General features: G+C 50.5%; 4 protein-coding genes across 4 annotated transcripts; 3 read left to right on the top strand and 1 right to left on the bottom strand.

Moving 5' to 3' along the window:
• Positions 1-1,499: 1,499 nt before the first annotated feature.
• GGI43DRAFT_323490 (rab-GTPase-TBC domain-containing protein) lies at positions 1,500-5,347 on the top strand. The gene is made up of 2 exons (XM_083201883.1): positions 1,500-2,160; positions 2,220-5,347. The coding sequence occupies exons 1-2, from the start codon at positions 1,735-1,737 to the stop codon at positions 5,184-5,186; spliced, it is 3,393 nt and encodes a 1,130-aa protein (XP_083061917.1). The 5' UTR covers positions 1,500-1,734; the 3' UTR covers positions 5,187-5,347.
• A 3,148-nt stretch (positions 5,348-8,495) lies between these two features.
• Positions 8,496-13,199, top strand: GGI43DRAFT_421809 (Pal1 cell morphology protein-domain-containing protein; the record flags this gene model as incomplete). The annotated part of the gene is made up of 8 exons (XM_083208016.1): positions 8,496-8,520; positions 8,931-9,205; positions 9,323-9,773; positions 9,852-10,556; positions 11,241-11,335; positions 11,477-11,496; positions 11,585-11,837; positions 11,967-13,199. The coding sequence occupies 8 exons, from the start codon at positions 8,496-8,498 to the stop codon at positions 13,197-13,199; spliced, it is 3,057 nt and encodes a 1,018-aa protein (XP_083061916.1).
• Positions 13,200-14,045: 846 nt separating this feature from the next.
• GGI43DRAFT_433065 (CNH domain-containing protein) lies at positions 14,046-18,216 on the bottom strand (the record flags this gene model as incomplete). The annotated part of the gene is made up of 3 exons (XM_083209684.1): positions 15,165-18,216; positions 14,242-15,089; positions 14,046-14,171 (listed from the first exon to the last, which is right to left on the bottom strand). The coding sequence occupies exons 1-3, from the start codon at positions 17,941-17,943 to the stop codon at positions 14,046-14,048; spliced, it is 3,753 nt and encodes a 1,250-aa protein (XP_083061915.1). The 5' UTR covers positions 17,944-18,216.
• Positions 18,217-19,480: 1,264 nt separating this feature from the next.
• Positions 19,481-20,470, top strand: GGI43DRAFT_400464 (H(+)-transporting V0 sector ATPase subunit c'). Its single transcript, XM_083205469.1, has 6 exons — positions 19,481-19,610; positions 19,674-19,704; positions 19,783-19,865; positions 19,923-20,035; positions 20,094-20,264; positions 20,322-20,470. The coding sequence occupies exons 1-6, from the start codon at positions 19,566-19,568 to the stop codon at positions 20,356-20,358; spliced, it is 480 nt and encodes a 159-aa protein (XP_083061914.1). The 5' UTR covers positions 19,481-19,565; the 3' UTR covers positions 20,359-20,470.
• Positions 20,471-20,474: the final 4 nt, after the last annotated feature.

Raw genomic sequence — 20,474 nt, 5'->3', positions numbered from 1 at the left:
GCAAGAGGGAATCCGTTCGGAAGTCGAGGAACAGCCGCTGCGGCCTTGTTTTGTTTGGAATTGATGGCATAGCCCCAGCTGGGTGGACAGGGCGCTCAATGCCATGCTGTGATGGATTGAATGCAGGTAAGCTGCGTGTATAACGGTGTTGTATAGCAGGTTCTATTTTGTGGTCTTGGCACTTACACGCACTTACACGAGCATATATGTATGTACATGACATCAGGGCGATCAATGGTGGTGGATGATGGGTTAAATTCAAGGGTTCAAAGGCGGACATGACACCATCGGCTATTGTTCTACCAGCTCCGATATAAATATATTACCTTATAAATTAGGCTAATTTATACTTTTTCTCCTTGTTTTGCCATGCTGCTGTGGAGAAGGTTCAATGGCTAATGCCATACTTTGCAGTGAGTACACCATGTATGTACCGTTACCGTTGCCAGAGAGGCCTTCATGCAGGCGGCATGTAAGTCATCGGGTTTTTGACAGCTTCGGCGGGCACAGAGATTTTAGGGATGCAACGGCACACTCTCTGCGCGCATTAGCCTGCAGCCAATAGCAGGCCATGCATTATGGAGATGCCCGCACGAGAGGTGTCCACGGGCCCTGCGGCATCTGATAATCGAGCGTGCAAGCATCAATATTAACTTGTCATCTTGCGCCTATTTAATACGAGCACACTCATCTTAACTAGCTTTTGCATCCACCCATCAGTCATCCAATTTTAGAATTCTCTTCTTCTTCTCTTTTTACCCCAGCTTTAGTCTTATAATCTTATACTGCTTACATGCATTCTGCCGCATGCGATGCTTGTCCTTTTCCATCTCTCATGCGTAGTTTTGTGTGCAGTCATGGCATACAGTAGTGCATTGTTTACATGAGGTGGTCACGGGGCGTTAACAGGGGCAACTTTGGCATATCAAACGGCCTAATACTTCTCATGCACGTCCCTAGCGGGCGAGTGCCCCGTACCGTACCTCAGGTGTCAGACAAATTCAGGTACTAGAGCCACTGCTAGGAAGCCTTGTGGACGGTATTTTGATCTCACCGGCCCCTGACCCCTTGCTGACCTAGGTAGGTGCTAGCATGTACATGCAGTACAGTATAACACGATCTCGAACGTTAGAGAACGAGCTGTGCGCCAGGTGCCGAGATGGGCATGACGACTCCCCTGTACGTGCCGGATCAGCGGACCACTTAGGTGTCATGGGCACTGGAGCGCGCTGGTTGGCTGGTGGAATGCAGCCCTGCAGCTAAGGCAGACTCGCTGGTTGGCGGGCTGAACCACGGCGCACCAGCACCACTCCTAGCTCTCGTAAGGGCGAGCCCCGCGAACGCCAGCGCTGCCCACGGCCGCTAGTAGCAACGGCAGCCTGGACACTTGCCGTCACTGACTGCTGGACCTCCGTGTTCACCACCAGACCTCGAAGCTCAGCTCAACGTCCCGCCATCACCAGCATCATCCACAGCATCTGGCGCTCTCCACAGCGTCTGCAGCATTTTACCAGCTCTCCCGGCTCTTTGCGAGCTTCGCCACCAACCTCCACGACCCTCTCCCACCTCCCACCTCCCTTCGCGACGGCCCAATCCCGGCAGCCCGACAACAGCAAAACAGCCAGCATATCAGCGGCTCTTCTAGCCATCCGACGGCCGGCCTCTCTGCTGTCGCCTGGGTTGGAGTCATCGCCATCATAACACCGTCATGCGCCCTTGAATCTCCTCGAAACCATGTTCTCCAACTTGTCCAACATCGTCCAGAGAGCTCAGCAGCTCATCGATCCCACCCAGGGATTGAACCTCTCCAACTCGGATCGGAATCCCTCCAAAGCCTCCTTGTTCCAGAGCCAGTTCCGACTTCCCTCCTCACAGACGCCTCTATACGAAATCAATGCGGAGCTGACCATTCCGCCCTCGAATACCTCGCGCGGCGATCCGGACCATGATAGGGGATGGCATTATGCTGGAAAGCTACACCTTTCAGAGGCCTACATGTGCTTCTCGACAACGCCGACTAGCTTCACGCAGTCAGCGAGCACGTCTACCTCTTCCGCCTTTACCGGTCAGACCAATGGTAGCGGCCCAAGTGGAAGTGGCTTCACCTTCCCGCTCTGTGCTGTTAGACGAGTAGAGAGATTGAATAGCCAAAACTTTCAAGTATGTCATATCTAGTAGCTTATTATCTTGACATACGACTAACATGCATGAACCACCAGTTTGCACTCGCGATAACTACCTGGAATGGCTTGCTAGCGGACTCCTCAAAGCCCAAGGATGGCAACGGCAGCAACAAGAATGTTCGAGAACAGCGCATCACCATCCACTTGGCAGGCACTCGGCAAGCTTGTGAAAGGTTCTGCGACGGCTTAAAACGAGGTCTCAGAGCCGGAGTTGGCAACGTGGGCAAGCTGCGCAAAGTGGTGGCTGAATGCTACTCTGAACATCTCTTGCGGACAGATGACAAGGCGAACGTGTCACCACCAGATGCAGGACTGGGCATGGGCTTCCGATACCCCGGAGATCCAAAGAAGCTCCGCGATAGAGCCAAGATGAGACTATGGGCTGAATATCTTCGGGATAATGGCCGGAATATGATGCTGATCCGTCAACCCACTTTCCACAAGCTTATCCGTGTCGGTCTCCCGAATAGACTTCGGGGCGAGATATGGGAGGTAACCTCCGGGTCTCTGTATCTTCGGCTGGAAAACCCAACGCTATACACTGATACGTTGGCCAAGTACAAGGGCCAAGAATCACTTGCCATTGATGAGATTGAAAAGGATCTTAACCGCAGTCTGCCCGAGTACCCCGGTTTCCAGAGCGAGGAGGGCATTGGCAGGCTTCGTCGTGTCCTCACAGCCTACAGCTGGGTCAATGCTGATGTGGGTTACTGTCAGGCTATGAATATTGTCGTGGCTGCCCTGCTCATCTACATGTCGGAATCGCAAGCTTTTTTCCTTCTCTCGGCCTTGTGCGATCGTTTAGTCCCTGGATATTATTCCACAACCATGTACGGCACCCTTTTGGACCAAAAGGTTTTTGAGTCTCTGGTTGAAAAAACCATGCCCATTCTGTGGGAGCATCTTGTAAAGAGCGATGTTCAGCTATCAGTCGTTTCGCTTCCCTGGTTCCTTTCTCTGTATATTAATTCTATGCCCCTGGTTTTTGCTTTCCGCGTTTTGGATGTCTTCTTTGTCGAGGGTCCCAAGGTACTGTTCCAGGTTGGCCTTGCCATCTTGCGGATAAATGGCGAGGAGCTGCTAGACTCGCCTGATGACGGCGCCTTCATATCCGTTCTCAAGTCATATTTTGCTAGACTCGACGAATCAGCCCATCCCAAGTCAGAAAATCCTAAACTGAGGGCGGTAACAAGATTCCAAGAGCTGATGGTTGTTGCCTTTAAGGAGTTCTCCGGAGTCACTCACAGCAGCATCACAGAGCTTCGGCTCAAGAACAAGGACTCTGTCCTGAACAATATCGAGAGCTTTGCTAAGAGGACAGCGATTCGTAACCTAGGACCCGACAGCAAGCTGCTAAGCCCGGAAGAGCTCGGTTCCCTGTACGATCGGTTCTACAACGTCCTGTACGAGCGACAGCAACGGGATCTACAGATCCAGGAAGAACTGAAGCGCCAAGCAAAGAGTAGTAGACTGCGGGCCTCAGAAATCCTCGCGACGACTGCTCCCAACGAAGTGGAAAAGGGCCGCGTCGGACTTGGCCCAAGCACCAGTCTGATGGACTACGATGCCTTCCGTGAATTTTTGGCTGGCATGTCTAAATGGGCCATCTCGGATTCCTCGGCGAATGGGGGAGAAGGCAAGTATTACGGTGCCAAAAAGGTGCCCGATAGCATGTCACTTTGGGGTAACGGACCCGAACCCGCAGAACATGAGTTTCTGCGCCGAGTTTTCAACAAGTGGGATGTTGACGGATCGTCGGCGTTGACCCTGCAAAACGTGGTAACCGGCATAGCCAGAATCAAGGGCAAGAAAGACATCATGGGCACAATTACGTATTTCTTTGAGCTCTACGATGATGATAACGATGGAAAGGTGGACCGGGAGGGCATTCTGCGGATATCCGAGGCTTTGCTCTTCTTGTCTCGACGCGGACTAGAAGGCACGCTGAGTCCAGGGGCTTCGAGCATTGGGCTGAATGGCGACATGAGTGCCAGCGACTCGCAGAACAGCTTGCCCCCTGAAATATCGACCAACGAGCGGTTCTTGGGAAGCATCAGCGCCTTCATCAGACGATGCTTCGAGTATGCCGACCCTGACCACCCACAAAATCAAGATGGACAGGACTTTGGAACCTCGACATCGGATGAAGACCTGATGGTTGATCCGAATACTTTCGCAATAGGAGATGATGAGGATGATGAAGAAGAAGAGGAAGATCTCCTAGCGCTTGAGGAATCACCACCTGGCACCCCCACAAAAGCCAAAAAGACTGCGGACTTATTAAGCCCGAACCAAGAGAGCTTCGACGGCGCCAGTACCGATAACGAGTCTCGCCGGCGCGTATCAAAACAAAAGGCCGAGGCAGCCAACGCAGCGCTCGACCCGGCCCATCCTCTCCATATCACACTACCAACTTTCCGAATGGTCGTGCTGGCGGATGAGATTCTTGAACAGTTCTTTGAGTCGTCTTTCCCGACATCACTTCATATCATCGAAGGCCTTCAAACCCCTAGCAGCAGCTCCTACTATGGTCCTTCACTTACCACATTCTCCAACCTAGGCTTTAGCGCCAGATCACAGGCCCAGGCTCAATCCGGACCTATAGGAGGCGGCCGCGGCTTGCGTGGTGTTTTGGATAACATCGTTACGGATGGAATGCGGGTGGCGACCGAGGTGCGAAGGAGGATGGAAGAGGCCCAGAGAGAGCTGGAAAAGAATGCTCTGCCCAGCCAGCGGACAGAGGATGACGAGGATGACGATGACGATGTTGGCGTTGCAGTTGGTGTGAGGAAGGGCGCCAGCACGGATATTGAGCGCCGGTCAGTCATGAGCACTGACCGCGACCTTTTAGACGGGGCAGATGCACAAGCAGGGTCCGGGGCGGCTTCAAAAGGACCAGGGCATGATCACAACTTATTAGAGGTTGACACGGCGGCTGGACGGCGCCGGGCGAACAGCGCGTCGACGACAGGGGGGTCGGCTGTACTAGAATTTGAAGGGTAATAGGAGGAAGACTGAAGAGGATCGTGTACCATTTTTTGTCGGGTAGTTTTGATCTTCTTCAATTGGGAAATGAAAGTACCACATTTCTTTTTTCTTCATTCTGTGTGTGCTCTCAGTTTTCTCAGCTGGGATTCAATGTGGACAAGTGTGTTATAAACTAACAAACAGAGGATTAGAGTGGGGAGGATAGAGAAAGAAGGGATCAAGATGCTACTCCCTAGTGAGTGTTTCCTTTTTTATATTTTCTTTTTTTTTTTTTGTTCTCGGAGAATATGGATATGCTTGATCTACCATGTGGTTCCTTGGTTTATATTCAACATAAATGCTATATATACATCACGTCATACATGTCTCCCCTTTTGCCCTCTATATGAGAAGTCGTTGGAAGCAGCCATGTGAAAATCACGTGCTTCATACATCGAAACAAGATCTTGGAATTATCATTAGTATTGTTACAGATAGAGCACGACATATTAAACCCCAAATTAGACCCTTGGAATGCAACTGCGGTTGCTGTGGTAGAATAAACGGAATGCTGTTGCCAGCTAGGTAGCCAGCTGTCCAAGAATGGCAAGTAGCAGTAGCATTACTATTGGATATTTAATTTAGAACCTTACGAAACAAAACAAACCGATCCTTTGCAATATACGCGCGGGTTCGAGAACTAAAAGGCCCTCGGCTAGACTCCCGAGCCGGATTCTGATCCGCGGTTTTTCTTCCTCTCTCTCCTAATGGGGTTATTTGGGGACTTATTACTGGTAGCAAGAAATCTATATCAGATATTCCTTGCAAGGTATCTTCTAATACTATGACGACTCCGACCTAGCAGGTAATTAGAATAATATGAGGAACCAATGCTAGGAGAGTGATCCGTGCGAATGGGAATGGCATGATGCCACTCGCTTCCTCGCGGCAACGTTGTTTCAGAAGAGCCTGTCATTTCTGTCTCTCCCCATCTAGATACGTACATAACAGTAGGCTCGCCCTACTAGGATTACGGCATTTATCCTGGGATTAAGCGTATTAAATGGTCTTTTTGCCCCTCTCTTCAACGACCCAGCGGCAGGGGATCGCCCATTGAAACATGGACCCCTTGTATCCCTATGGCAGAAAGCCTACGCTTTGTTTGGTTCTTTTTTGTTGTCTGTCGCTATTCATTTAATAAATTTCCCTAGTCAGGATTTTGTTGAAGAAAGAAAAAAGCGGATCCAGGGCATTGATCTCTCATTTCCCCCACTGATGAGATTTTTTTGAGAGAGGGAAAGAGATTAACTGAGATTTTGTACCGGCCGTCTTCAGCTTTTTTGTTTTTCCAGGCGAGTCAATATATTTGGAGGGGGGTTGCATCATGCTTCATGATGATAGGAGGGAGAGGGGGGGGGGAAGCATGTGAAATTGTGGCACACACCGCAAAAGTGCTTGTGCTTGTTGAGAGCTATACTTGGAGATTGATAAGTGTTAAAGATACGAGGTAAGCCAAGTCTTTTATTGTTTTGTAAATGTTCCGATGAGGCGAAGCAATGCGAGATCGGGGCGGCTATCCAGGTATAGACACACTGAGATAGTTGCCACGATGAAGGGAGTTTAGTTGCACTCAGAGCAACCATCTACATACCTAATCCAGCACCTAATGCGCGAGTTCAACGTCGATATCGCCGACGCTCAGACTCGGTCGCTGTACTCCGTACTGGACCCTTAAATCTGCACTGGGGAGGCCATTTCCGGGTTCAGTGTTAGTGGCTCTGTAACAGGAAGCGCGCTTCCTCCCCCTGGCTCTTGGGCCTGCATGCACTTTACTCGTACGGATGTACCTGTACGGGAGGCACGGAGAGGCACGGAGAGGCACGGAGGGCCATTTGCTGTGGACGGCTCTCCTGTGCCCTGTGATACGCGCATGTTTCAGGTCGCAGCGGGCCTCCACTGCGCGGATACCAAGTACCAATACTACCTTGTGCTGCGGGAGGTACCTCTACCTCTACCTGTGCTACCACCTCCTGGTTTCGCCTCCTCTGGCCGTCTTCAAACATTCCTGGGTGCGGGCATCTGGCATTCTCTGTCTCGCACTATAGGCCTTTGACTAGCAGCGATCATTGATACTAGCAGCAGCTCTTCATTTTGCATAGGATTAGATTAGCTAATTGGATTTGATCTGGATGCGAGCAAACCAACTGCCTCATACAGCAACAGTCATTAGGAGGTACAAATAGTAGTGGTGCTAGCGGTACCTAGAGCTCTTAGTGGGCTGGCCGCTCCCACTTAGCGCTAATCTGCAGGTCAACTTTCGCACTGGCGCCCCCCCGCCCCGGGTCTTTACTGCTTTGGGAGCCTTTTGGGGGGTTCACGGCTCAGGGTCAATCCACTCCCCAAACGGCATACAGTAATTCATCTCGAGTAAGTAACGAGAGTAAAAGGGGGCAGAGAAGTCCCCAAACCCTTTGAGCTGGGTGGGCATTGAGATTAGTTTGCTACGCTGGCTGCATCTTTGTTACGGCACGGCATTCCCAAGCGAAGGAGCATACCCTCGGCTTTGTCGTCTGCAGACCAGAGAGGTACTTGGTGGTTGGATAATCTTAATTACTGCTCGCAGTTCAGGGCCGCTGATCGCTGATCGCTATTCGCAGCAGCTCAGAGCGAAGTACCTCTCGTCCCCCAAGCGCGGGCAGCCACCCCCCTTTTCTGGATCTGGAGAAAGGGAATAGCAGCAAGTACTAGGTAGGTACTGTAGTACTGCTAGGAGGTAGTGGCACAGTGTGGAGGGGCGTGTTCTGCGTGACCTGTGCCCATCACCATCAATTTCCAGCAATCAAGCAATTGCTGTAGTGTCGCATGCATTCGATGATTCATTGATTCATTCACTCGCTCGCTGCCAACCTTGTTTTCGTAACTCGTGTCTATCCTTTCTTCCTGCTGTTAATTACTGCAATACGACTGCTTCTGCTGCCAGCCCAGTTATTTCGGGCAATCCTCGAGGTTGGTTGTCCAGTCTCTGCCGCGTGCGTTTGCCAGCTGCGAAGGGGACCCCCCTTGTGCTGGAACCAGCCCCGGTTAACGTGGACGCAGTGCTCGCAGCGCCTTCACATTGCGCGCCCAGGGCCATCTCCAGCGCTAAGCAGTGGCTTCTTTTAGAGGGTGGTGGTGCCTGGTTGCTAGCCGGTAGCGCCCATCTTTGTTTGGCGGCTTGCCATGACGCTAAGCCCAGCCTTGCAGCTCCCAGGAATTTAACTGCCATATTCCCCTGTGTCGCGAGTCAACGACTCCCAAGACCCTTTGGACATACATTTTGACATTTGAAGCAATTGTATAGCCATCATGTCCGCCAACGGCTTTCACTTTGGTAAGCGCTCCCTCCGCTCTGCAGCCCCCAATTGCGTCGTGATTCCGGCCTTGTTTCGATTCATTTGAGCTTCGACCATGTCACTTCATGGTGCCGTCTTGCCGACCGTTTGATGGCGCTGGTCAGGTCTGGTCTGGTCTGGTCCTGCGACAAACCACGGCGGCAAGACGCGCAAAGGGGGCATCATCAAAAAGGCGAATGAATGGGATTTTCGCATGACGCCTGCGGTCGAAACTAATCAAGGGGCCAAAGCCCACCTGGCGGCCGCATCAAGCCTATCTTATGATCGACCCTCCTCCTGCTGTATCATGTTGACGACACGGGATGCCGTCCTGTTTCATCTTTTGCCCATCATTCGCCTATCTGGCCTGCAGCTGTCCGTCGCTTCATGCTGATGCCGTCTCCTATAGGGCAGCAACCCGCCTCGCAGCCGCCCAGGCTGTCGTTCAACGGCGACCTCAATGATAATAACAGCGACAGCCTCGCCTCCAACAATCCCTTCCGCAACATGCGCACTGCTTCTCCATCATTCCCCACGACGCCTACATCGCCCTTTGCCGACCCGATGCCGTCCTCACGCCCTCTATCGCGGAACCCTTTCTTGGACCAGCCTTTGGCGCCACCGCCCAACTTGGCTGCTGCTGGTCCCGACAAGACTCAGTCTCTCACTGCCGAAGACATCTTTGTGCGTTGCCATCTCTCTGTCCCTCTGTAACATGGTCGCGTGTGCCGACTGCTTCCTCTCCTGGTTGTCTGGAATCAGAAATCAGCCAGTGCTAACTAGCTATTCGAATCACTCTAGGGATCTCTGACGCTCGACGACTCTCCTGCCTTTTCAGTAAAGCAGCCCACCGACGCGCCGCCAAAGAAGCCCAGCGACTCGCAGTTAAAGAAGCGTCCTACAGACCGGCCAGCTCCTCCTCGCCGTGAAAGCGAAAGCCAGGTATCCAGCAAGCATCGCCCTACTCGCTCTCAAGAAGAGGCCCTGAGAGCCCGCAAGCCACCCCCAAAGAACGCGCCGTCGAGCGCCAACCGCCCAAGCCTTTTGGATGATTCGCCGCCCCGTAAGCCGGTGCAGCGACGCCCGAGACGCAATTCTGATTCATCAGTCATGGGGGATTTCGATCTCACTGCTGAGGAGAAGAGGATGATTGAGGCCAAGCGTCGAGAGAAGAGCAAGGCCAAGCAGCGCCCCAGCCGCAAAATGGACATTATTGATCAGCTGGACGCTACCAGCATTTATGGTACAGGCTGTATGTATAAACCGATTTGGCAACTCTCCTCAGCATGATACCCTGGGATGTGTTTCTGACTTGATATTTTACCTCTAGTATTCCATCATGACGGACCTTTTGACGCCCTCAACCCTCACCGGAATCGCCAGAACAGCAAGAAGCTGTCTCCGATGCAAGCCTTCCCGGAGGGCTCTCTCAACAACACACTTGGTGGTTCCGGCCCGCTCAACGCCCAGGCTGACCATTCGAACTTTATGGGTCACGGCAATGAAGAGGCATTCCGTGACTACGCCGCTGGCGTCAAGAAGAACCGAGAGCCCGTTATCTTTGATACAGCGGCTCGTGCCAGTTTGGTGCACGGAGATGAGTCTCATGGACTGGGCACTTCAACCTTCCTCGAAGGAACGCCGGCTGCACGATCGGCCATTGTCCGCCGACAGGCAGAGCAGGCTCAGGAATTTGCCGAAGGTGGCTTGCAGCGGAAGAAATCTGTAGCACAGAGAATCAAAAACAGGGTACGACCAGACTACAGCAACAGACCCATGCCTAGCCACAGCCGGTACGAATCCGACGACTTTGGCGAATATGGCGGTCGTGAAGACGTCAGAGCCCCGAGACCACCTCCTCGTGAGCGTGAGCGCGAGCGCGAGCGCGAGCGCGAACGTGAGGCCAGGCCTTCGCCGCCACTGAAGCCACGACAAAACTCAGCAGCAGGTGCATTGGAGGGACGCTCCGAGGCACTGCCATCTCCATCCGAGGAGGCTCCCGCCAAGCCATCAGGCCTCTTGGGCCGAATGAAGAGTTTGAAGGGAGGCAGGCGACCAATCAGGAATGCCGAGGCACCTGGGATGGCTACCTAAAGCACATTGCATTTGGATTTGGCAAAGCGTGAAATTGTGAAAGCAGCAGCTGGACGATACGAATGTTCGGTTCCCCATGGTCTATAAAAATGATATCCGCATGACATTTTCGGAGAGAGAAGGGGGAATTTTTAAAGGACGCAGAGAAGGGGAGTTTCTTTTTTTTCTCCCAAGAGGAGTAATTTGGGGCATAAGAGAGATGCCTGCCCATTTAAAGAATTGAGCCTTTGGTTATTCGTCAAAGCCCGCATATGAAGACTTGTTTTTTAGTTTTTTTTTTTTTTTTTTTTTCTTCGTTTTTTTCTTACACTTTTTTCTTATTCCAGCGGGCTGTGTACTTAATATATATGAAATTGTTTTCACTCTGTGTTCTTAAAAGATAAAATAAGACAAAATAGGTTGTGAACTATTTCCATTTCTTCTGTTACATACAAGAGAGTAAAGAATTTCTTAAGCCGCGATTTGAGATTTTGTACGAAAAGACGTAGTTGAGGCTGTTTAGCTGAATTGGTACTGGAAAAAGGAAAATCATGATGGCTTCTATTCTCATAAAACTATTTTATATAAATCTACGAGGGCAAGATTTGGACTTTTTGGACTTTTTTTGTCTTATCAAGATTCTTAGGTGGACAGACTTGGTGGCTTCTTTGCTGGCGCCTGCTCTCACCTGTGACGGCGACTCCACAGTCAACATCTTCTCTGAACATCATACACAATGGAGTTGCAGAACCATCAAATCACTATCTAAAATACTCATAAATTCAATCTCGCCTTACTGATTAGCGACTCATTTTTTGTATTTACTCTGGTATGCTGCCTTTGATAGAGCTGGCCATAACGATTGCTAATCATGCCTTATAGCCATACGAACAAGATCATCTGTGTGATAGAACACACGGCTTCATCGCCTCAGGTGCACCAACCAAGGGCACTTGTTAAGACATATGATTAATCAATTCCATTAAACAGCATGGCAGCAGCCTCACATCGTCATCACACTCCCACCTCGCCGGGCCTTCAACATGACCCTCCACGGCCCAAGCCTATATCAGCTTCAGCTCTTGCGAACATTGAGAAGCAACGTCGAGATTTGGTGAGAGGTCTGGGCCCGTGTCGGAGCGGATGTGAAGATTTGGATGATTATGTTCTCCTTTCTGGCGGCTTTGAGCGAGGGAGCGTGGTGGGGATAAGCGCAGAAGATGAAGATGGAGTGGGCGTGATGGTGAGTTTTCTGATCCGCCACTATAAGAACGCTCATATTCCCATATGCTCCTATTTTCCCGTCTTATTCCTAATGAAGATTGAATTCAAACAATGAAAGCATGTGGTAGCTAAACAAGAATTGCAACAGCTGGGACTTCAAGTCCTGGCATGTTCCCTCCTAGACAGCGCTGCTCAAAAAGTTCAAGTCATCACGCCGAAACCGCCAAGCACCATTGTCGTGCTGCTGAAAAACGCCATCACGGCCGAGCTCAAGGCAAGGGGTGTCTCGGTGTCTGAAATTACAGACCGGAGGAGAGACTGTCTGGATCGAATTATGCTTTCGCGCGTCTTTGATATGGATGGTCTGGATGAAGTATTGGCGGATTTGGAAATCTTGACTACTACTCCCGGAGGTAGTAAGAAGGAAGAGGGGGTTATCGAGGCACGTGTAGCTGAAGATACGGCTGTTACAACAGCACATCCTGATCCTGCTGCTGCTGATGGTCATGCTGTCGCCACAATCATAGAGGAAAACTCGCAGCAAGCATCTGTCGTCGTCGAGATTCAAGATAGCCAGGACGAAGATGAGACGCCATCACCTCCACCATCCCCAATAACAATACCTCAACCTCCTCAACCTCAACCTGATAGCACCAATGTGAAAAACACAACTACAGAACCGGATAATCACAGCATTCCTAATAGACAAGTCGAAAAAAACAACGACGACAAGTCTACCACCACAGCAGCTCCAACTCCCGACATCATCCTCATCACCCATTTCTCCTCTCTCCTCACCAGCTTCTTCACCCAGCGCGACAAACCAGCCGCCCACGCCGCCCTTCGTCTCCTCGCCACTCGCCTCCGCCGTCTCTCCAGAACGCTCCCTTCAAACCCCCTCATCATTCTCATCAACTCTACTGATTCCGGCGCCCATGCCTCGGACTCTTACAGCCATGAGAACCTAAACAAGAATTCAAATCTAGAACTACCAGATCAGCAGGCCACTGCAGTATCGCCATCGTCCACCGCCTACAAACCATCTTCTACTACCGACCCAACTCTGCGGTCCATCTTCAACCCCGCTCAAGCCAGCGCATCTTACAAGGCGAACAAACCAACCTTTGGTCTTGTCTTCACTCAGCTGCTTGATCTCCACCTCCTTTGCACACGAGCTCCGCGCCCCAGCAGGGCAGTGACTTCTTCAATCCGTGCTATGACGGTCGTGGAGGTGCTACTGGATGAAATAGGCTTGTGGGAAGGGGAAATGGGGCAGAGGAAGAGGAGAGAGCAGCGCTGGACTATTGTGGTTTCTCACAATAGCCGTATTATCAGTGTCCCTAACAGCGAGAAAATAAGAGAAAATCAGGACCATGATTAGATATTCCATAGAGAATTCGTTTAATTTCCAGTGGTTCTAATCCATTTTTCTTGCCTCTCGTCTCTGGCGTCTCTACTTTCGCTGTCCCCTACAACTCTTGTAGCAGCAGGCAGACTTGGAATGTTTGAAACGAGTCAAGTGAATCGTAAATAAATATTGCCTAGAAACCCTTTAAAACAATCACTCATTACATGAATTCTCAAACAAATATGCTAAAAGCTGCGAGCTGCCACGTCTACTACAGGTATTTGTGTGTAAATGAATCTACCTCCAATTATAAGCGTCCTCTTAAAAACATAGTACCGGGTTTCAAAACCTATCCTCCTAAGTTACAAAGCTTCCCATTCTCAACTACGTACACGCCTTCCTTCGTTTTGATACTCCAATTTCATCCCCTTTCTAGATGGCTCTGGGTGAGCTCATCCTCTGGCCGCTCCTACTCTCGCCTAACTCATTCTTGCCACTCACTTACGAACAAAAGCAGGGAAAAGGACCAATAAAGAGAAATAAGAGAAATAAAAGTAAAAAGCGGACTGACATTAAGACAGACCTCTGTGGGCGCTAAAGGCGATTGCAAGGATGCCTCTTGATTCTTTCTGCGCTCATATAAAGTATAGATACCCCATCTCGCCCCGACTGGAGTCGTAGTGCTTAATACGGTGTATGGAACAGGTAAAAAAACAAAGAAGGGAATAGCAAAGAAAAAAAGAAACAGGGTTAAAACTGTTTGCTCAAATACATTGCTCTCGGGAATGAGGCAACTATATCTTTGCGATTTCGTGGGATCCAAGAAGAATTTCCTGGAAATTAAAGAGTTCTAAAAATGTTGTTGAACCAAGACTACCATTATCGCTGTTGGGTAGTTTGTGAGGGTGGTGGTGTGCCAAATACGTCCGATCGCCTGCTGCTCTTCCAAAAATCAATGGCTTCTACTACATCCTCCCCTCGTTCATCTTCATAAGCGAATATAATCTATTGTAAACCAGTCAGTAAATGAAATAACACATGTTTTGTTAGTTGAAATCAAATCAAGGGCACATACCTCGTGAGTGCTGCTGTGAAGCATCCTGATATTCTTGTGAGGTACAATGTGCACAGCACCATTGTCAATGTTACGCAACTCAACAAAGTTCTGCTCAAATGCAAGAATCCAGGGATAGCTAAGCGCGAAGTTCTGAGGTGAGCCTTCCCAATCAATTCTCCATTCAGGTCGAGCTCTCCAGCCATTTCGGTTGACAAAGAAGGAAAATTCGGAATAGTTGAGCAGAAATTCTCCATTGAGACGTTCGATATGGATGGGTTTGGCTCCTTCCTTGCGGGCCACGAAATCCAAAGAGGTATCTGCCTGGTCCAGCAGCGATTGCGTTTCAAGAGTCTCAAGCGAGACGACTTCAAAGCCCCTGGCACATGCCACGCACAGTTTCGACTTCAGGAAATGCACAGAAGACGATTCAGTTGGGATGTAGAACTCCTTGAAAGGTCTCAGCTCATCAAAACCGCCACCCATAAGCTTTCCGAGACCCTTCTGTTTCTTTCCTTTGGTCATAGCGTCATTAGGTTCAAACACTTTAATCGTAGTAGATAGTGTTGACGACTTGACGCAGCACACGAGATGTCGACCCATGCAGATGCCAGTCTTGAAGAAACTACAGTGGTTTTGAATCTTCTTTGGTCTTTTGGCCAGAGCAGGATCGTCAGACGTCAGGGCAGAAAGCGAGTAAGAGAGCAGTGTCTTGTTAGAAAGAACAAGGAGAAGCTGGTATTCTTCAAGGATGTCAATCTGAGTGACACTGGCCGTTTCAAGAACACGCCGAGGAACTGCATCCTTGTTCTTGCGATCCGAGATATAGACACCGTTGTCAGTACCATAAAGAAGCTTGCGGCCTCCGTCTATACACGAGTTAGCTCTCAAATTTTTCGAAGGAATGTCACAGGATTGGAAGTAAGGGGAACTATAAGACTTACCAAATGGTGAGACACAATTAACCTGGTTCGTTCCAACAAAGAAGTTGCTAGAGATAATATTGGTTGTGAAGAAGTCGGCTCGCGCTCGGAGCCGCTGTTGTGAGGCGTCAATGTGTTCGAGCCACTTTTTCCGCGCTGCCTGGTTCGAGGCATAGAGTGTAAGTTCATAACCAGCTTTGCCAAGATGCTTAAAGGTAATGGGCCAGCCTTCTCCTTTTTTGGCGTCTCCTGCATTGGTTCGTATAGCCGGTATTAAGCTAGATGCCGACCGTTTAACACCGCCGTCAGATTGGATCACCTCTTCCATTTCTCGAATAGCCAGCAGTTCCAGGGGAATTGGTCGTCGGTATGCCTTTACTTCTTCAACCTTGCCATTCTGCTTTATGCGAACAATCAGAACGGCATGATCAAAAAGGAAAGCAGTCAGCTCAGCCGGATCAGTAGGCGACTTCTTGAACTGACTCTTGAACACAAGTTCGCGGCCATCCTCAGTGAGTTTCAAGTCGACCCGCTCGTTGGGCCGGAATCGAAGCTGTTCTTGAAGCCTTCTAAGGTTGAACCGGTTCTCAGCTTTGCCAGACTCTGCATTCACTCTTCCTAAAAGATCTCGGATCATTGTGAGAACCTTTGGAATATCTTCCTTGTCAGGGCTGCCATCTTCCGAGTATTTCAACACATTCTCCAACAGTAGAGGGTATCTGGCCAAACGCGTTGTTGGCTTCGTAAGATAACCGTTAAGCTCCAGCTTTCTTGACTCCTTTCGCCGCTCAATTTCGTCAACAAGCTTGGAGAAGAAAGGGTTGACTGAACGCTCGTTTTCGAACTCAAATTTGGCTTCCAGCTGCCTGGAACCGTAAAAAATAAAGGGCTCAAATTGTGGCACAAATTCCAAGAAAATATCACCAATATTCCCCACTATAGGATCCTTCTGTTGTCGGGTAGTGAGAGAGCTTGCAAATCGTGAACTGACACTATGGACACTTGGGTGGTCAATGATGTTGCTGAAGATATTCTTGACAACCTTCTCTCTACGCTGGAGAGGTATCGGCGACGCCTTGGATCGCAGAGGAATAATCCAGAAATCACGCAGGTACTCGAGATCCTTGACGAAATCTCGTTCAGTATAGCAAATTTCGGATATAACCTCTTGTCGCTTCTTTTCTCGCTCGCTGACCGCGTCGGCAACTTCCTTCGGCACCGAATTGATCCAGAGCTTCTGTTCATCAGTTTTATCAACCTCGTCATCATTGATATTGGCAGAATCTTCCTTGCGCAGTCCAGAGGTAATCTTCAGGTTCAACCTGGAAACCTGCTCTAGTCGTCTAGGGCAAGCAATAGAATAGCAGAGCTGATCTCTCGTGCAAGTAGGCGAATAACACTCTGAGAGCAGCACAAAGACACCGTTCACGGGCGTATCTTCAGGCTCATCCATCAGATTTTCTCGGAATTGGTACATTTCGGATTGTGAATCTCGCAATCGATGTTCGTACGTGACATCGTGAAAGTATTTCTGAGCATCCAAAGAACGGCCGAGTAATAGAGCCAAATTTCGATCAGTCGTCCTAATGATGTAAGACAATACGTCGACTGCCTCTGAACCAGAAAAGGCATTCTTATATGTGAGCTCGTTCTTCGTTCTGTCGCCCACGATGATCTTCTGCCGAAAGCATTCGGCCACCCGCGAAAGAAGGGCCGGGTAAACAAGCGGAGCTCGGATCTTCGTCGTCGCCGTGGTCGGGCGCTCGCTGTCGATGGATCTGCTTCTTCCTGGTCTTTGGACGAGCGTGCCTGCATCAGACTCAGACGGGGCTATCGTTGAGGCTGTGGACATCATAGAAGCCATGGAGAAAGTTCTTCCATGGTCTACAGCGCTACTTGTAGACGTCATAGTTGCTGTCCGCGTCTGCGTCCCTGGCATAGGGGCATAGTGGGCAGTTTGGGCTGAGTACCCTGAGCTTGAATTGACATCGGTCGGCGCTCGCCGGTTAGGAATAACTCGCCCACTCATGGTTTGTGTGCCATCTCGATCTTGAGGATGGTAAACACCAGTTAATGACATTGAACGGTCATCATGGCGGTCCGGGACTACCCTACCTTGAGCAGTTGTCCTGGAAGAAGCATGCTGATTGTTATAGGGTGCTTGCCGGAAATGATTTGCAGACGACTGGTTATAGGTATTTTGCCCGGGATACATCTGTGGGCGAGGCATGGAGGCCAGGGATTGCGATCGATATGCGTCGCTATTCAAAGCAGGAGCCGGTCCTCCTTGATATGGCCTCTGGACTGGGCCCCTTGGACCACCGGATGGTAGCGGCGGGCCACGGGAGTCGAATCGAGGAGGCCCTGAACCCGGAGGTCCTGCGCCCGGAGGGCCTGGATAAGGACGCCTGGCCTGCTGCTGCTGCTGTTGCAAGTATTGTGCTTGAGGAGAAGGAACTTGAGGCCCTGAAGCCGAGCGCTGGCCTGGGTAGTTGCCATTAGCCATGTGATCGACCGGCCGAGGTCTCGGCGGTTCACGATCGTTATAGTACCCCTGGCCAGGACGAGGGGGCGGCTGGCGATGCATGCCAGAGGCAGATGACATTGTGTGTGTCCTTCCTTGGTCAAGCATTGGCGGGACGGAAGACGATGTCATGGTCTGTGACCTTCCCGGAGGAGGAGCAGCACCAAAGATGTTTGAAAACGCGGCATCCCGTTGATAATTGCCATTCTGGTCGGGGTAGCCCCGCTGCTGGCGTTGGCCAGGAGGTGCCCGGGAGTTGTATTGGTAGTCGGCCATGTTTCCTGCGCTACAGACAGCGAGAGCAGTCAGATCGTGTGTTCTCGGCAGACTCAAGGGGAGAGGGGGGACAAACGAGCCGAGAGTGGTGCGTAAGGCCAACCGCTAGGGCGGTCAGACTCTATATGATTCTAGCCAGCCAGATGTCCCAGTCGGCAGCGTTGCTTCACGTGTCGTCGTAGCCCGGTGTGGAGAGGATATCGATATTTGTAGCCTTGCGTGGGAAAGCGCTTCCCCTTTGGAATGAATTCTCGGCCGTGCCAGAAAGGGGAGCAGGTGGTGGAGCGCTCGTCTCCCTTTCTCAAAGCCGTTCACAGGTGCTGACCAAGGTCAATAAAAGCCCCAGTGTTCAACGCTTCTGTCAATGTCGCTATCTTGTAGCCTTGGGATACGGACGCTGCGTCGTGTCAAGAAGGTTGCATCAGGGGAGTGGGCGCAAGATTTGCTTGCGGCGTGGGTGACGATGGCGGTCGCGTTTCGAACCCAGACAAGCCGTTCTTATCCAGTCCAGCGGACGCCTCGCGATGCAGAACAGCCGTCAAGCCGAACAGGAACCTGGATGGAGTAAGTCCTTCGCAGCTGGACTGGCAGATATGGCTGGCGACCGACCTACCTACCTTGTGGCTAGTAGGTGGTTTGGCTGTCTGATAAACTGCTAGGCTGGGGAATGGGAAGTACATAAAGTGGTCGCTGCGTATTACGGAGTGCTCAGGGATAGTGGGATTGTCCGCGTGCTGTTGGCACCGCCGCACCGCCTACAGGGGAGGCGACCTACCCGCAAGACAAGGCCTAGCGCACCACTTTGAGAGCTATGGGGCATCCAAAACGACCTATGCAGAGAACCTGTTAAAGTGAGTACTACACGCTATTAAGTGTCTTTGTTCTCCATCTCCATGGCCCCAGTATTATACAACACTCGGAACAGTAGTAGCATAATCTGAACCCAAAGGCAAATCCCTAAACGCTCAGAATATTATTAACAAGGCGAGAGGATTTGCTGGCCTCTGAGTCTGCGTAGGCTAGCGCAGTTAACAGCGCAGTACATCCCATCAAGTACCACATACTAAAAGAACTTTTCCATTAGATAGGTACCACCCGACCAAGGCAAGGCGCGCAAGGCGCAGTCAGTCACGACCGTATAACATTTAAATTGCCATGCACATCGTTTCTGCATGCTACAGGAAAAAATCGACTTGTTGCCTGATGAATTCGATGCCGCTGAGAGAGCTCCCGTATCTCGTGGGTGGCATCGGGTCACGGCTACCTTGGTTATCAAGTTGCCGAGAGCATCCACTTCGCTTTTAAGAGCTTCCAGCAATCAATCAATCCGCTACGGGTGAGGTAATATGTAGATACATGTAGTTGCTAATGGTAGCGGTACCTCCACGGAGCATTAGTCTGTACTCCGAAGCTGCTTCAGGGATGGCAAAGGACAAACCAGCCAATGGGAAAATTGAGGCAGCTGTAGTCACGTGATAATTAGTTGCTTCTATTGGCTGCCATGACGCCAGCTTCAACACCGGGCGCCGAAGCCATTCTTCTCCCATCTGGTCGCGCCTAGCTCTGCTATCGACGTCCGCCATTACCTCTATTCTCCGTACGCCAGTGGCTACATCACAATCATGGAGTCAGAACTTGCTCCCAAATTTGCGCCCTTCATCGGGATGGTAAGCTCTCACCGTTCAATAAAAGGGGATTCTGACATTAGCTGACTGACACGCTTAATCAAGGGTGGCATTGCAGCTGCAATGATATTTGGATGTACGACTTCCTCTTCGCCGAATTAACTCCTAATCCTCCGATCTGTTCGACTTTGCTAAATATTATATGGACTACTAGCTATCGGTGCTGCCTATGGAACAGCTAAATCAGGCATTGGTATTGCCGGCGTTGGTACCTTTCGACCGGATCTTATCATGAAGGTGGGCACCTGAACTATCGTGGCTCTTGGAATTCTAGGCTCATTGAATATATCCCAGTGTCTGATTCCGGTGATCATGTCTGGTATCTTGGCAGTTTACTCGCTTGTTATTGCAGTCCTCATCGCAGAAGATCTTGCCGCCCCCTCAGCAAAGAGCTACAGTCTATTCACGTTCGTCGAGTCGATCAACCTGGAGCTTCCCTTGTATACCTGCTAACATACGGCTTAGAGGTTTTATGCACCTTGGCTGCGGCTTATCTGTAGGAATTACCGGACTGGCAGCTGGATATTGCATTGGCATTGTTGGCGATAGCGGCGTTCGTGCCTTCATGGCGCAGTCTAGGATATTCGTCGGCATGGTATTAATTCTTATTTTTGGCGAAGTATTGGGACTTTACGGGTACGCAATCGATTCTGCTCATCCTGTTTTATCCATGCTAATCTTCCCCCCTTGTAGGCTCATCGTTGCTCTTTTGCTCAACACGAAGAGCTGAACTCGATTTTTCCGAGACGATTGCGTTTCACAGTTTAACGGATATTTACAATTAAATGGCTCCAATCAGCGTTCCATATTCATTGGGTCTTCTCTAGACGTCGGATGGCTTAAGGG

Source organism: Trichoderma evansii, assembly GCF_050947405.1.
Source record: "Trichoderma evansii strain SZMC 28006 chromosome Unknown GGI43scaffold_6, whole genome shotgun sequence".
NCBI classification, from domain to species: Eukaryota; Fungi; Ascomycota; class Sordariomycetes; order Hypocreales; family Hypocreaceae; genus Trichoderma; species Trichoderma evansii.
The sequence above is the reverse complement of the archived record's forward strand: the minus strand, read 5'-3'. Positions and strand labels throughout refer to the sequence as shown.